This window comes from Protomyctophum bolini, assembly GCF_963924005.1.
Source record: "Protomyctophum bolini genome assembly, chromosome: 1".
Taxonomy (NCBI): domain Eukaryota; kingdom Metazoa; phylum Chordata; class Actinopteri; order Myctophiformes; family Myctophidae; genus Protomyctophum; species Protomyctophum bolini.
In genome coordinates, this window is record NC_137862.1 from 24,121,127 (window position 1) to 24,138,807 (window position 17,681).

The 17,681-nt window shown below is 42.2% G+C and overlaps 1 protein-coding gene across 1 annotated transcript in view; it reads left to right on the forward strand.

Annotated features, from left to right (window-relative positions):
- Positions 1-1,636: 1,636 nt before the first annotated feature.
- Positions 1,637-17,681, forward strand: part of LOC308319753 (NT-3 growth factor receptor-like) — a gene marked incomplete at its 5' end in the record, with an annotated part of 201,336 nt that continues 185,291 nt past the window's right edge. The window contains one exon of the mRNA XM_080769935.1: positions 1,637-1,929. Within this exon, the coding sequence (XP_080626061.1) occupies positions 1,637-1,929 (293 nt within the window). The remainder of the gene's footprint in view (positions 1,930-17,681) is intronic.

Below are 17,681 nucleotides of genomic sequence, written 5' to 3' on the forward strand. Positions count from 1 at the left end.
ATTTGCACAGAGCATGCAGAAGCAAGACCACTAGTTTTGGGAGGTATTGCATAAAAGCTGCAATTAGATGTATTTTTTTTCTTTTTGCATTTGTTCACTTTGTTATTATAAGCCTATTTATACATCATAAGTATATAACATAAGTTCACATTTTGCTCAGGGGGGGTCGGGGGGGAGCGTCCATCCTTTAATTGGCTACATGTAGGCCTACATAAATTCTATTTTGTGCCTATCATACGTTGATGTAAATCAGGGGTTCTCAACCCATGGGTCGGGGGGGTCGCCAAATTATTTTGGGGGGTCCCCAAATAATTAAAAAAAAAACTTTTATATTCATTTTGCAACTGAATGGCTGGAAAATGGAAATGAAGAGTTTACATATAGTACACATAGTACATGCATACACCTTCCATAATGATTATATCTGGTTTCAGTTTTTATTTATGGTGTATTGTCTCTATTATTAGGGTTATTGTATAGCAGTCAATTTATATTGGGGGTCGGGAGGGGGCGGGGCGGGGGTCCCGATACGTTGCCAAAGCATTTTCGGGGGTCCCCGGCCAAAAACGTTGAGAACCCCTGATGTAAATGATGTGGAGTCGCCACACGAGGGCGTAACGATCTATGGATAAAATACTAGGCTTTTTGTCTGATAAGAGTGTCAGCTTGCCATATCACGCGTTGTTAAACAGTAGACTAACTGTCAATGTTCTTGATTATTTTTGACAATTAACCGTCAGTGGCATGCAGGCGACATTTTGGAACGGAGACTTAAGTTAATTGGCCAATGTTAAGCAGAATGACTGTTAATTGCGCTCGGCTGTTTCCGCAGGTGTCAAACCACAGTTAATTAGAAAACCCAGGGCAGCCAGGACTGGAGGCACCACTTGATGCTCCTCCTCGGTAGCCGACCAAACTTTTCTGTTCCTCATTCGCTCATACAGTCCATCCATATGGGCTGCTCCCTCGTGCTCTCCCCCTCCTCTCTCTCTCTCTCTCTCTCTCTCTCTCTCTCTCTCTCTCTCTCGCGCGCCATGCAGTCGTCTTCTCGGTCCTCGGAGCGACGACCACGTCAAGTTGGATTTTAACGCTTTAAAAGAACCATGCAACCTCCCACACGATGAGCGCAACGACGCACGGAGCCCCAGGATTTATTTCACCGCGGTCGTACTTTTATTTTGTTTTATTTTCACGTTGCAATTGCCTGTCTCTATATTATGCGTCCATGTCGGTTCTGTGGTCACAACGCGCGCAAGGACATCGCCGCTATCGTTGACCACTACGGATAAGTCGATCGTTACGCATTGACACACACACACACACACACACACACACACACACACACACACACACACACAGACACACACAGAAACACAGCCGCTTACTGACACTCATCGACAGCCAAGGCACAGTGCTGCTTATACGAGATAGGCTGTATAGCCTGACATACTGTGTGTGTGTGTGTGTGTGTGTGTATATATATATATATTATATATATTTGCTAACATATTTTTGCATACCATTTATACTAACGAGAGGAGTCGAGGACGTCGTGGAAGAGAAGACATCCCCCCCCCCCCCCCACCCACCCCAAGGAATCGGATCTATTCTACATTATTAGACACAGACAAGAAAAATGGATGTACGGTTTTATTCGGGTCGTTTGATCATTTGCTGCCGGTGGAGATGGAAAGGAGGAGTGCTGTTCCTGCTCCTGATGAGCTGTTTCGTCCAGGAGCACCGGAGCTCGTCCGTGACAGCACCGCTGTTGGACTGTCCTCCGTCCTGCGTGTGCTCCCAGACGGAGGTGCACTGTAATAAGTCGGACAGCAGCAGGTTCTTCCCGCTACTCGCCCTGCAGGAGGGCAGCAATGGGAGTAGCAGTGCCGTGGTGGACATAGAGGACCTGTTCAAGAACATCACCTCTGTGTAAGTGAAACTGTGTGTGTGTGTGTGTGTGTGTGTGTGTGTGTGTGTGTGTGTGTGTGTGTGCACGCGCGCGCGCGTGCGCACAGTTTTCCTCCCTCTACCAATTTTCCCTCCCTCATATAACGTCTAAACGGGTCCCCGTTTTAAGTAGCACCAAGGACAGTTCCTATTTCTTTAGCAGCCCAAGCCGTACACGTTTTGTACTCTCATTCAAATCAAAGATGTTGGAAAAACACTCAAGCACACCCTTTATAAATAATATGCTCACAGATGTGTAAGATCGTTGGTGTCACTGTCAAACGTTTTGCAATGGTTTTGCAATGGAAGCCTAGATATTGCATTGCCATGACTAACACAATTTCGTGTGTGTGTGTGTGAGACGTGTGTGTGGGTTAGTTAGCGTTAGCGTTCATTATCTCCGTAGAAAGTTGTTAATTTTCACCTACAGTATGTGATCTCTGTTGCAGGTTTCAGCAGGGCTATACAGTACGCTAGTCTACAGTTAGAAAGGCTGAAGGCTGTTGCAGCAGCCCCTCACTCTCACCAGACTAAAGCCCCCCGCCCCTCTCTCGCTCTCTCTTCTCTCTCTTCTCTCTCTCTCTCTCTCTCTCTCTCTCTGTGCCTGTCTGTCAACCACATTTTTGAGTGGTGCAACCACTCCAAGGAACAGCCTTCCTAAACGTGACTAACTATGTGACTATGTTACTGTTACTATGTTTAGAGTACCATTAGGGGCAAAAGTTGCGCTGTTGTGCCAGAAACAGAGAGAGAGATAGTGCTGCACTGTTGCCTGCTAATGATAGAGAGAGAGCGAGAGAGAGAGATAGAGAGGGGAAGGGGGAGAGGGGAGTTTCACCACTCAGTTCACAGTCACACGGGTGTGATTTTTTTTTAATTGCCAGGAGGATGATGGTGAAGAAAAGCCAAGCATTTGGAGCCTCTTATGTGTCTAATTAATCCGTTTATTGGCTAGGTACTGTGGGCTCCATTTTCGTCACTGCTAAACCCCTTATCTCTAAACTTCTTTGCCTTTTTTTACTATTTTGCTAAACATTTTTGAATAGTTAAAATGGCCAGTCTACAAGCTCACAACGTGTCAATGTAGATTAGCTAGTTGAACTATTCAAAAATGTTTTTCAAAATAGTAAAAAAGGCAAAGAAGTTTAGGGATAAGGGGTTTAGCAGTGACGAAAATGGAGCCCTGTATGTTCAGATGCAATACAAGGAATTGGACAAACTATTAGAAAGATGGATAGACAACATGGGGTGGATGGAAGCTGTGGACGTTTTTTGCTATGTCTCCCACTTCTTTACAGTAAAAAGAGGTTGTTAAAAATACAGCAATGGTGAGAATATTTTTCCTGCAGAAGTGCATTCTCTCTCTCCCTCTCTCTCTCTCTCCCCCCCTCTCTCTCTCTCTCTGTCTCTCCCCTCATTTTCTTCCAATGAGATTCGTTTGAGGAGATCCTTCCTGCCAAGCACTGACATCAAAGAGCTCCTTTCTTGAAAAGTCAAGAAAAAAAGAGCTGCATCTCGTCTCTTTGCCTTAAAATAAGACTGCATTTAGAGAGAGAGAGAGAGAGAGAGAGAGAGAGAGAGAGAGAGAGAGAGGCGCAGACAGATGTGCTAGTGAGACAGAGAGAGAGAGAGAGGGGGGTGGCAGCAGACAGACGTGCTTGAGAGAGAGAGACAGAGACAGACGTGCTTTACATAAGAGAGTTGGTGATTCACCGGCTATCATCCTTTTATTTCTTAACCGCACGCACGCAAGCACACAGAAAATACTTCTTCCTCTGTCACTTTCCTATATTTCCATTGTAGGAGACACATCTCAACTATTTTATGGATCAGTTCCACGACTATGTGATGCCACTAGATGGTACTCTGGTAATTTTGTGTTTAAACCATCTCTCCCTTTCGCTCCCTGTGTGTCTCTCCCCCCATCCAGCTGTCTCTTCCCTCTTTTTATCGCTCTTTCCCTCCAATTAGACGTCGTCTTATACGACCACGCTGCGAAAAGAACAGATTTGTCAAGTCAAAAAAAGGAAAAAAAAACGTGACACGCAGAAATGTAAATGAGGCTTTATTCTGTATCTCTCTCTTCTGGCACTCCTTTTTGCTTGTCTCCCTCTCGCCCGTTTCTCCCTCTGTATATTTCTTCCCCTTTTTACTGTTCCCTTTTTCAATCCCCGTCTTTCTCATGTCCCTCCCTCCCCGCCATCTCTAATCTCTACTTTTTTTTGATGGTTACATTTTCTCTTGCATGATGTCTCATCTCACTTGATCTCAGGGGAACAGAGAGAGCCTTTCCTTCAGATGAGAACCCATAGCAGATCCTGCGTTTTCCTAGCAGGAGCGAGGAGCCGTTTAATGGTTTGTGCTGCAGCAAAAAGAACTGGCTAACATGGCCAGATAATCATTTTTTCACTATTCAGACTGAATTATTTGCATGGGTGGCTCATGAATAGCTACTGCCAAATAATACCGTAACATCTTGGGCTGTTAGTGGCTGGGGGAGACTCATATCATGCGCAGGGGCACGTTCAGTGTTAGCTGTTGCTTTATTCTGCTTAATATTTAATTATGTGCAATGACATTGGCAATGCATTGGGGGGGGCGGGGGCATGGATTTATGGTGTGCTATGGGAATGCTTTGTGGGGATAATAGAGTAATGTGTTATGTTGTGTCATTCCTGTTAGGTGGCGGCCATGCAAGCACCCTTCCTCCCATTTCCTCTTTTTAGTCGGGTTGATTTGTGCTGGTATGTTATGCAATATGTTCCCAGCAAAATCTGTTGCCATGGCTCTCTTTTTGGATGAGAACACCACTGGTCACAATATTTATAATTTATTGTGTGTGTGTGTTTGTGTGTGTGTGTGTGTGTGTGTGTGTGTGTGTGTGTGTGTGTTGTGTGTGTGTGTGGGGGGGGTGCTGGCTCTAGGTTTTGAAGCTTTTAAGTACTGGGGGCCTGAAGTTGACTACAGTAAGTGGTAGGGAGCTATAGCTAACTAACACAGGTTAGAAGCAGCTGTGTGTGTGCGCACAGCAATTTATAGGACTAGGGCCTTACCCTTTCTAATATATGAACTGGAAATTATGTACAGTGTGGGTAATGTGATATAATAGATCACATTGATTGGGAGGGAAGTGTTAATGGATGATGGTAGCCGTAGGCTACGCTATTGCAAACATTTCGCACTGTGTAGCCGATTCCTGTGTCTGCACTGCATGCAGAGAGAGAGCGAAAGAGAGTGTCGCGCTTGTGTCACTGTAGTATGCGCTGTGTGGCTCTGCTGCCTTCCTGGCAGGGGGAACAGTCAGCGAGAACGCTCTAACAAAAAGGTGGGGAAGGCAAGAGGAATGTTGCACGGAAAACTGACCCATACATTAAGATGATTGTTAAAATGTTTGGTGTTTGCAAGCAGGGCACATTGAGGCTGGAGGACAGGGCTGTGCGGCGCTAGATTCCTTGAGGCTGTACGTGCGCCGTGGCGTTTTGAGATGGCGGTCGAAGCGAGCAGCAGTCTTGCTCTTTAAGTGTACAGACAGACAGACAGACAGCTTTTCTTGAATTTAGAATAGATGTATTCCTGGGCCACACAGTATACACTTTAGTGGCAGTTACACCCACACATTCACTTAGAGACATGTTCATATCATGAACTCTGCAGTACATGTCATGCACCCAACATGACATCATACACACCTCATACCGGGACCGCAATGGAAACAAGCTTTGAGCCTTTTTTGCGTTAACCATTCGATTGTGGTGGGTCTGATGTATGCTACACATCTGACACATTTTATTTCATGATCAATAAATGTCAATCAATTCCATCCATATTCCTTGGATAGCCTTCTGCAGACAATATAGGGTTCCTCAGTGTTAATTTAACCCTGAGTGCGTGTACAAATGGAACCTATTGGATGCTATTTGTGAACTCTCATTCAGGCTACAAATCAACAAATTAACATAACCTAACTTTAGTTTTTTGTCAAATATTAAATGATTTGAATTCTGTAGTTCTTTAAGTTTAGGAACCGGAATAATGTAGCTTTGGTAGATTTTTTTTTCTTTCGTCTAATTCTCATCATTGCCACAGCGGATCATCGGTTTACATCTGGTTCTGTTTTTCAAGATATTCTGTTGCCAAGATTACTACAATGCTTCATCGTAGTATAAATCATGCCTAAAGGTTTCATGAGATATATTTTCATAGATTTATCTTTTTAGTTTTTCTTTTAGGTTTTATTACCTCAATTCCACCCACACCACCTGAACTTTGATCATTCAGTGGATTTTCTGTGGTCTGGAGTTTTGAAGCCTTTTGAGCATCAGAGCACTTGTTCGAGCCAGAAAACCACAGAAAATCTACTGGATGTTAAAAGTTCAGTTTTTTGGGGGTGCAATTGAGCTCAGAAAACCTAAAAAACATAATAATAAAAATTACAAAAACTTTTTTATGTCACAATCTCTTTAAGTGACTTCCTTCTTGGCCACTATAAAAGTCAAATTTTCTAGTACCACCACATTCATGACATAAATTAAACTTCATAATGAATGAATGAAAGTACTGTAGTTCATGCCTGCATTCATTCGTATAAAGATTTAATCATAGGTAATCATAGCTCATCAAACATTTTGGAATTATTTTCTATTATTTTCTTCTTAAAACTTGAGTCGACTACCCACACAGAATCTAATTCCTTTTCGTAATTCAACATGATCTGAACTATTGTTCCATGTCATGAAAATGCTGCTGTTCTGTCTGAGCTATAACGCGTTGTACTACTTACATTTCCCATGAACGTTAGAGTAGAAGGTGTCGTTTGTGTGGTCCGGTTTCTAGGTTCATTATTTGTATTGAATGGAGGCTTCTCAAGCTCCCGAGAGTCAAGACTACAAGGATGTATGTCATCTTGTTACTTTACCTAACCCATCCAGATTCTGGTGCTGTGAGAATTATTATCACTGCATAACACACAATACAGGCTCGCTGCAAGACATGCTCCTAAGAACCTTAAAGATGAGAGATGATCTTTCAAATTTGGATGGGGCTCGAATATCCTGGCTGAAATCCTTTGAACGTGCTGCGTAGAACAGGTTTCTTTGGCAAATGCATACCCAAACTAATTTGCATACTTTATGCACGCCTATAGGCACATAGTCACACACACAGTGGCACGCACTGCCATGCATGCTGGCATGTTTATTTATTACCTTTGAACCTACAAAAGGGAACATTTTGGCTAATTGGTTTAGTTTTGCTTCATTACAGCAGGGTTCTGTTCTCTCAGCATGGTGACTGAATATATAATAAAGTTAGTCACAAATGCTTTACAAACACCAGTACCACGAATGTAAAGGTGTGTGTGTGTGTGTGTGTGTGTGTGTGTGTGTGTGTGTGTGTGTGTGTGTGTGTCCACACATGCACAGTGAGGAGCAAAATAGAAACAGTCGTTAAAGTTTTGCGTGCTTGTGAGCGTGCACGTGTGTGTGTGGGGGGGAGGGGTGCTACAATCTGCGTACTGTACTGTACTGTACTGTACTGTACTGTACTGTACTGTGCAATACAGACTGCTTCTCAGTTATAAGCATAATCATCAAGTTTGCATGAGCCTCAGTCTTCTGTGTAGGAAACTAGGTCACGCCTGCCACCATTTGAGAATTGGAGAAAGAAGCTAGATTTAAATATATTATGTCAATTTACAGATGACAACTGAATGATTTCTCCTCAAATTTCTCTTGATTTGTAAACGCACAGCTCCTTATTACAGTATGTGTACTACGCATTTCTGCACATAGAGAGCATGTGGCAAACCACACAGACACACAATGACAAATTAGTGATATAACACAATCGAGAGGGCATTGGTGAGCCTCATAGCCTAACTTTGACTGGCAAACACAACACGCTGAAGGTATAGCTCTCTGTCCAGCCTACGGCTACCACACCGGTCTGCACAAGCCTCCACTAGAAATATATCCTGCATGCCTTGGGGAATGTTTTAGACTACATTCCATGTTTTCCAATGTCATATTTAGCTTTCATATGTTTTTCTCAAAATGAGATTTGACCAAATGTGCTCAGTTTAGCCTATTTTCCCCCAAGTTTCCACTATTGGAAAATGTTGTGCACTGTTGTGCAGTGGTGTTCACTTTTAGATCTTTGCTTTAACATTTGAATTAAATACATATAATTACAGTACATTTAAGCGCCGATATTTTCAAGTATGTACAGTATTTGTACTCCCAAGCTATGGGACGTTATTAGCCAGGTACGAACATGTCTGTAGTACGAACATGTACGTACCTGGCTAATAACGTCGTATTCTCCATATATTGTCATGACTCGAGTGTGGTGTGACCCAAAAGCACAGCAAGGAGTGGCAAAGCAGAGTTAAAGCCCACTAGAGCGGATTTTTATTCACAAACACGGTGGGTGAAGAGAGTGCTGAGGTCCATAGGCTGCTCCACAGAGCTCGGGTCCCGGAAACACTTGGGAGGAGAAGAGAAGGTTGAGTCAACGGCAGTTTCACAGAGGAGAGAAAATAGCACAGTAACAGCGTGACGTTTAACTGTCTAACTCTACGCACTGAGGACCTAAGTCTGGCTGTCTAACTTTACCAACCGTGGACTGGAGACGAATTGGCGCCGAGCTGCAGACAGGCCTGGCCCTTGTAGCCTCATCAGCTGATTGCAGACGACGCTCAGCTAGGGAGGTAGTAACTGGGAGAGAGTGACCTGGAGTGCTCTGGAGCCCTCTGCACACCGATGTGAAGTCGATTGGGGGCTAGACGTAACATACTGTATATGAAGTGGTTGAGCCTCAAAGCAGCTTTTAGCATTGGTCCGGTTGCTATGCAACGCCTCCGTCACCACCTGCTATGGGACCTTTACAACTCCTCTCCATTTACCTTGGTTACAAGCAGGATTTTCAAAGCTCCATAACTCTGAAACAACGAGCGCTGTCCTTGGTGATCGTCATCCATCCAAAGTTCGGATGTCATCTGTGACTTTGACTCCCATCGCTCCTGACATGTAAACGTTTCTGGCGAAAGGTAAATAGAGTGTGCTAATGCTAATGATAGCCGACGTCTGCAGGCTGCTGCAGCGGGGATGAAACTGATCCTCTTAAAGTGAACGCAAGCGCTGGCACAGCTTAACTACACTTCTGCTACCACCTATAGCGGCACAGAAAGAATTAAGAGCGGATGGGCAGGCAAACAAACCACATTGTCAAGCTCATGTCACAGTGAGCAGCCATAACCATAAGGACTTCCCAATGCAGCTACACCCAAATATGGACTGTGTTGGCACACCTCCATGTGTCATCATAAAACCGAGAGCTGAAGAAACTCACACGTTTAGCCTAAACATGATTTGAACAGTTTACATAATGTGCATAGCCTACAGAATCAAACACCTCTTCCTCCTCCTCACCTCTCCTGACCTCCCCCCTCCCCTATTTATGTCATCACGTCCATTCGTCCCCATGCAACCTTTCCTACTCCCTCATGTCTCTGACCTTCTCATCCCTCCTCATCTACAGTCCCATCAGGCGCACACTTTAAAAGATGAATACTGATGAAGCAGGCCTAACCTTCATAACCTTCATAAGTGTGAAACCAGTCTAAAGCCAGTTTCAAGTTGTTAGGATGCATGAAAAACAGGTCCAGTTATGTCCTGTGTAACACTCCAGGCAATACTTTGAACAGGATGTTTTGATTCAAATCCTTTTCCTTTTATACATTATTTCATTCGCAAAGAAGACATCCCCCAGTTGGTGTGTTGCATTAGAATTGTGCGATGGTGGCTCAGGAGAAAGAGCAGCCGCTTGGGAGCTGGACGTTTCCCGCTGTTTCCTTGTTTTGTGATGTGTGTGTTTTCAGGTGAGCAGGTTAGGTGCTTTGCCTCAACCAGGTGTATGGATACAAATGTCCCGTGGTGGAAAGTACACTAAGTACATTTGCTTAAGTGCTGTACTTCTTTTTTTAGGTATTTGTACTTTACTTGAGCATTTCCAATTTTGAACACTTTTGTTCTATTCCACTACATCTCAGATCCAAATATTGTACTTTTACCCCACTATATATTTTTTATAGATATTAATTATTATTAAAAAACAAACATTAACCACTTCATCTCTGTATAAATTCCGGCCATTTGAAAATAGCTACAAGCTTACAATGCGTCGCAATGCGACACATTGTAGATCTGCTATTTGTTTTAGAAGATTTTTATACTTGAAGTACATATTGATATAAAAACTTTTCTACTTTTACTCAAGTAGCCTACATTTTGAATTCTGGACAACTTGTAATGGAGTATTTATATATTGCAGTATTGAAACCTTTACTTAAGTAAACCGTGTGAGTACTTTTTTCCTCCACTGAAAATGTCATAAAGCCAATTACTCTATATAATATCTGTCAACCAAGCAGCTGAAGTACCAGACCATTCATTGTAAATGGAGCAAACTGTCTATTGGTGATGTTGACTTAAAAAACAAACAAAGTTATATGAGCTGATCACATCATATCCTGTCTACAATAACCCTGATAAGCAGTTTTCTCAGCCACCTGGGATATTTATGGAACATTCTAGTATTATGGGACATGGAAACTTGTAAACATGTTATATTGCGTATTCAAATATAACATTTAGCTGAGTTTACAAACTTTACACACTCAGTACTTTACTGTACAATTCCAGACAGACTATGAAAAATAAGAGTTGTGTGGAAACCTTTTATGTCCAAAAAGTAGGCCTACCCGTGTTTCAATGGATCCAATGCAATTATTGTTTCGTCACACAATGTTAATACGTTTTATTAGTTCAATTTGTATAAATCCCTTAGACAGATGTAACTATCTTCAACCTACAACCCTTCAATCTACAAGCTCACACCGTGTCACATGAGCTTGTAGATCTGCAACGTCATGTTTAGTTTATGCTTGCGTATGTAATATGACATGAAAAATCTAAAAACACAGGAAAAGATGAAATATTGAGATACAAAATCGCATCGTGAGCTTGTAGATCTGCTAATTTCAAAATATTTGTATACACTGGAATACTTGAAATGGGACATTCTGCACATTGTGTACTTTTACTTTTGGTACTTTAAGTACATTGTGATACCAATACTTTTGTACTTTTACTCAAGTACATTTTTAATTCTTGTAAGTATTTATAAGTAAATCATTTGAGTACTTTTGCACCACTGCCTGCAGCAATATTTCAGCAGTAGTAGAGGGCTTCTCTACCTGATGCAGGCGTAATGGGTCTCCCATTAGTGTGAGCATGCAGAAGTAATGTCATTGTGGCGCAAAGCTTTTCAGTATAGTGGAGACATCATTCACAGTGCTGGATTCATCATCATCATCATCATAATGACACACGCACGCACGCACGTGCAATCACTCACTCACATGCACACAGAGGCACACAGAAACTCACTCACTCACTCACTCACTCACTCGCTGACTCTCTCTCATGGTCAGGAAGGTCAGAGCAGAATGTGGTGAAACCGCAGATTGTGACACAGATTGTGACACAAACAAACACAATCACAAAATGATTGCATTGTGGTCCAACAGCAGAAGATTGGCCCTGCAGTATAGACTTTACTCAGGTCTGCTCCGACACGGAATGACCTCTTACATGATGAGCATACGGCAAGACACCAAACCAACAGATGGATGGCAATCACCCATTTATAAATAGCAGCCAGATGGAAGCATGGGTCGATCGAGGACAGGCAAGAAATGAATTGGGGGGGGGGGGGGGGGGGGAAACAATCCAATGCAAATCTATTCAATTTCTGTATTATTTTCAGTACATTGTGAGGAGAGCTGATTATGAGCTGTGTGTGTGTGTGTGTGTGTGTGTGTGTGTGTGTGTGTGTGTGTGTGTGTGTGTGTGTGTGTGTGTGTGTGTGTGTGTGTGTGTGTGTGTGTGTGTGTGTGTGTGTGTGTGTGTGTGTGTGTGTGTGTGTGTGTGTTTTAATTTCCACAACAATGTCGGTGTTGGCTTTTTTCCATATTTTCTTTGACGGCAATCATCCAATACTCCTATTTGAAGAAACATGTTATGTATAAAAGTTGTCTTTGATCTTTCTGTTTCGGAGGAAATGCTAGGTATTTTCATGGCATAGTCGCCGGCTCCTTTTCTCTCTCTGTCTGAGCTGTCGAATAGAGGAAAATAATTGACTTCAAACTTTATCTCCGTACTACCAAAAGTATTGCTGGTACAGAGGTGAAATTGTTTATTGGAATATATTAATGTCACATTTGTTAATGTGAAATCTGATCCCTAATAATGAACTCCAACCTTTTAATACACTTATTATCATCTCATCTCGTCTTTCTATCATCTTGTCTTACAGTATGTCTTATTTTCTCGATAGCTCTCATTAACACTGAGAACACGGTAATCTGAGTATTCCTCTCACAGTTTTCTTTAACCTTTACCGTATGGAGTCATCTGATGTTGCATTCACAAGGGGGACGATTAAACGATGCAGTCTACCATTTCATTGTCAAAGGAAGCCAGCGACATGACGTTGCAAAGGCGCAACGATGCATGTAGTTGCTCCAAATCAACTCAACGCATTTTTGCATCGTTACAACTGCCTGTGTGAATGCACCATTAGACACAGGAGAAATAAGTTAGTCAATAAGTGATGTCATGCTGAGATACTGAGTAGAACAGCCACACTTTCTTTCGAGTTCCAGATGGTGTGCAGGACTTCTTTCTTTCATTTCATTAACAGAGAAGAATTCTGAAATTAATTTATTAGCTATATTCCAGTTCAGACCCACAACTCTTGGATTGCAATACATCCTATTTGAGCATACAGCATACTGCTGAATTACTTCTTGAGCATAAACGTGTAGCATTTGTGGTGTCAAAGCACTCCCTGTAAGTTTGGAAAATATGAATAAAGGACCATAGTAAGAACCCCTAGGGGATTATATGAAAACAGAAGCCACAAGTGGATGCTGAGGTGGTGGTGGGAGCTCCAACTATCACGGCAGCAGAGGAGCAAGCAACATAACACAGCGGCAAGCATAACTAGCAGCAGAAAGACGTTGATGTCACTGTAAATTAGGGTAACCTAACCTCACTACTTTTCTAGCATAAATAAAGGTTTGAAATGAAATGAAAAAACTAAAAGGTGATTAATAGCCTGTCCCAAATTGTGCTTAGAGTGCATCTGACTGCACCTGATGTAGTTGGTGCTACTTTGAGTTGTCTTCCTGAACTAGCTACACAGGCTTCACATCATGTATCTGGCCTCCAGTTCTCCCTACAAAATTAGGGTAATAGACAAAATAGTGGTATACTGTATATTTTAATGAATTATTGATGCTGTGCTCTCGGCTCTGCGGAGACGAGAGCTATATAATAGGATATGAATTACGGTAGTTTTGTGCGTGATTCTCATCCTAATTGGAACATTATAATTTAAGAGAGAGGGAGAGAGAGACAAATAAAAGCACATTATATTTATCTGCTTGTCCTATGCATGTTCTTGTAATTGATTAATACGTAACATGTTGGAAACTTTAAATCAATATGAATATTTCTGATTCACACAAGAGGTACTGGGTCTGATTGTTGTGGGTGATTGATTCCACATGCTAGAGTACTTTGCAAATAGAGGGGTACCACACCCTCTATTTGGGGGAGGTACAAACAAACCTCTGTACCAGTGTGAACGGGTGAAGAGAGAGATCTCCTAGGCGCCCGCATAACCATTTAAGTCATTAAGATTAAACATCAAAGTAAGCTGCAGCCAAGAAATAAGAACTGTCGAGCCCAGCGGAGAATGGACGCACAGACCACCATTGGTGCCTGTGTAGGCCTACGTTATGTGGTGTTTTCAGTGTTTAAGATAGAGGGCACTCTTCCACAACCGGCGAGTGATCAGATCCTGCCTGATGGAAGGCAGGGGCTTCCATGTTTTCCATGTTTCCTGTTAGATTAAAACTTAATGGGTAGCCTGAACTTTTGTTATTCTTTGGGCCGTTATGTTTAGAACTATAATAAGGAACTATACTTTCACAGGAGCCCCGGACGAAGGCGGGGACTGTTTATTATGTAAAACGTCTTTGTGGTAGCGTTCTAACTCATTGTGTAATTCTTTATTGTTTACATTTGAAATTGTGAGCTGAGGGTTTACAAAGGACATTGGGACTTGAAATATTGACTGTTTTATTAGTTTATTTATTTTTGTTTGTCAGGGAAAGAGGTAGGCTGTATAGCCTGTTTTATCTGTCAATTATTAATTTTGTGGTTCTGAATATAAATTCAATTAAGCTGCCAACCCTAACCTTTCAATTTAGCTGATTGTTACAACAGTGTTGATGTGTGACAGTATAATTACTGCCTGCTGTGTGTGATGGGATTGATGTAATAAGGAAAGAAAAGCAGTGGGAGATTTGATCAAATCCTCTTTTCTTTAGGTCTTTAAAAGATAAACACGTTGAGCTGTGGTAATTTCTCCCCTTCACACTATGGTGGTGGCAGCTTTTGTCAAGAGGATCTCATCGTGGAGATTTCGATCAGGTTCCATTAGAGCTAATTGTGGCTATTTATACATGCTGTGTTGTCTCAAGGACATCCTTTAGAGTCTAAAGAACACTGAAAGTGTGTCTAAGTGTGTCTAAAGTTTAGACACACTTTCAGTGTTCTGAGCCATCGTCATCTGTTGTTGGCTCAAGTGTAGCTAGAGAGCATATTGTACGTAGGCCTGGCCTCGATTAGTCGAACAGTCGATCAATCGATAAAGGGAGTCTTAGTCGACTACCAATATCTTAGTCGATTAGTCGATGTTTCTGTTTTTTCATGATTCGACTTAGCGATTGCCCTAATTTGTTATATTAATACAGTAATGTAGTCAAGATTTGACTGAGAGATTGGTATTTATAATCACCCTCTGTGGTACCCAAGACGTCTTGTTAGTTAGTTTAAAATGCTTTTAAAAAAATAAATAGGCTATCCAGGCTATCCAGCCTTCATCAGTGTCACACTGATGAAGGCTGGATAGCCAAAATGTTTGTGTGTATGCAAGGCTTTTAATTCTGACCCAAGCACAAACCAGTTTAAGAACCCCTCTCCGGTGATTGGAAGTGTTTTGAATAAAACACGGCATGGCACATAAAATACCACTGCCAGAAAGGCACTTGTATAGTCTTATACCAGCCAAATCCACCAAGAGTACAGGACATTGTTTCCTAGTGGCCGTGATCCAAAAATATTGGAGGCTAGGCACTCTGGGCTGTTCATAAATGTTAATATTGTCGAAAACAATTCTTCTCTAAAGCTCGTTTTTACTGGCACCTCAGAACTTTCTGAAGCCTCTCCTCTCTTCCCTTTATGCACCTTGCTCTTCTCTCCATTCTGCTCCGTCTTGTTCTGTTCTTGGCTGATGTGTTTATGACAGCGTTGATGTGTCTCCAGGGTGATGTGAATGGGAGTAAGGGCTTACTACATACATACATGCATACGTACACAATACGGAGAGCTTGGACTTCTGTCCCTATTCCTCAAAATAAAGGCATCAATTATTCATACACTTGTCGAGAGAGAGAGAGAGACCCTTGGAATGGAATTCAGAATCTTATATTTTATTTAGCATTACTGAAGCCCATGAAATTAAGGTGTATAGCATGGAAGCAACAGACGGGCGAGGGGAATCAAACGGAAACAGGGGGCGTTTGAGCATCTTTATTCAAAGTGACTCAAGCGATTCAAAGGATGCAAGTGATATAAGACATGTCCTGTCTTTCCTCGGCTCTCAGTGGTCAACAGTGAAAGATTTCAATTTTGCTGGAGCTGCTCCACTCATCCACGCTTGTATAAGACCCATGCAGAGGTTGAGTGTCGTACTGCAGTACAGTATGCAGTTTGTTCTTTGTTGCTTTGCTCACTAGCAATCTCCAAGAAGTCAACCCCTCCCTTCCCTCTCCTCTCGTCTGCTCTCGTCTCGTTGTCTCTTTCTCTGCCAGTAACACCCTCTCAGTCTGCACCCCACTGCTTTGCCATCCCCCTCCTCTCCTCCCCTAGATTTCTCAACCCCTCACCACCTACTCACACGCGTCCCACAAAATGATAAAGTTAAACATAGGTCAGAAAAATGGATGAATGAGGATATTCTCAAGACCATTAGAGAGAGAAATGTTACCTAGGGCATAGTCATATAAGAACAAGATCACACTTGTGTGACGCGAGGGGCGCTCTTATCATCATACATCACATTCTGTGCTCAGCCGATCAAATCATCACAAAAGTCATTCCGGCCATGACTTTTGGCGTCTTCAATTTTCTGCCCTCACTTTATATTCAATATGTACTTTGCTCAGCCAATCAAATCATCGCTATGGGGTGATCAGTCAGTCACAAGCCAATGTTTGTGTTCACAGAAACCCGGAAAGCTGGGCATAGAAGGGGCTAGCGCCCCTCAAAAACTAAAGACCTCTACATTTTTCAGGCTTTCAAAAGCCTGCAAAATAAGTTATACAGTTCAAGAGTTCAGAAAGGAATCAAAACTTTGCATGCCTGAAAGAGGTGGGCTACAAATTGTACAAAATCAGTCTTGAGATCAATGGGAGGGTAACATCTGACAAAAAAGACGTGTTTGGTGAACACCTTAACTCAAATATTCCACTATTGCTAAACAGCTGGTGGATAAGCTCCCTTGCCCCACAGAGACGTATGGACTAGAACGTGTCATAGAATTATATAGAGGAAAAAAAACATCTGACTGTTTTGGACTTGTGTGTTACGAAAGTGTGCTTCATTTGCTCCAATCCTGCTAAGTTAACTTAGGGCACAGGGACGGATCTTCGGACAGCTACTGTAGGTTCCTCAGGGATGCTGCTGAGGTTATTGCTCCTTTGTCACCCACATTATCACCCTGACTACAAAAATCACACCATCTCATCATCTCTTATCATCGTACATCATCATGCAGTGAGGGGCGCTCTTATCATCGTACATTATCATAAATCATCTCATACTGGCCAAAATGCCTGTTGCCTGTTCCTACAAGTCATATTTAGCGTACATTTGACCTTATTTCTCCTTTCATTGTCGATAGCAAGTATGAGACGTGTGGGGACAAGATGACGTAAACTTTCCCTTCATTGTCAATGGCATTTAATGTTTGTGTTGCGGACATTTTGTGTGGACAAAAGCTGCATATAGGAGGGGCTAGCACCCCTCAAAACTCACTTGTGTAAAGTGAGGGGTGCCCACTTTATTTATATCAGCCACAAGATGTCTCGTCAATGTTTGTTTAAATAGGCCATGGGCCAGAGCCCAGAATTTCATGAAAAGCAATAGATTCTGGTGGCAAATTCGAATGATTATTTTTATGTTTCCTCATGCCCACGGTATCATTTAAGCCCTGGTAGCACTACCAACTTGCTAGCTTTGTACCTGTTACAACCACTTTCATAATTATGAAAAATAACTGGATTCTTTTTTTCCATATATCCTTATAATATAATACAATTGAATATGTCAAATCATGCCTGGAATTGATTGGTACTGACCATTGTAATGCAGAAGAATGTCACTTAGAAATGCAAAAAGTCGGCATACAGAGGATATACATGTTCCAAAATATTAAACATATTCATGCAATTAGTATTCAAATGTGCATACAAGACTCCACACCATATAGCGGTAGTTGGCCCGATGTGTGTGCTGGCATAAGCTGTCACGGCATGGAAGCTG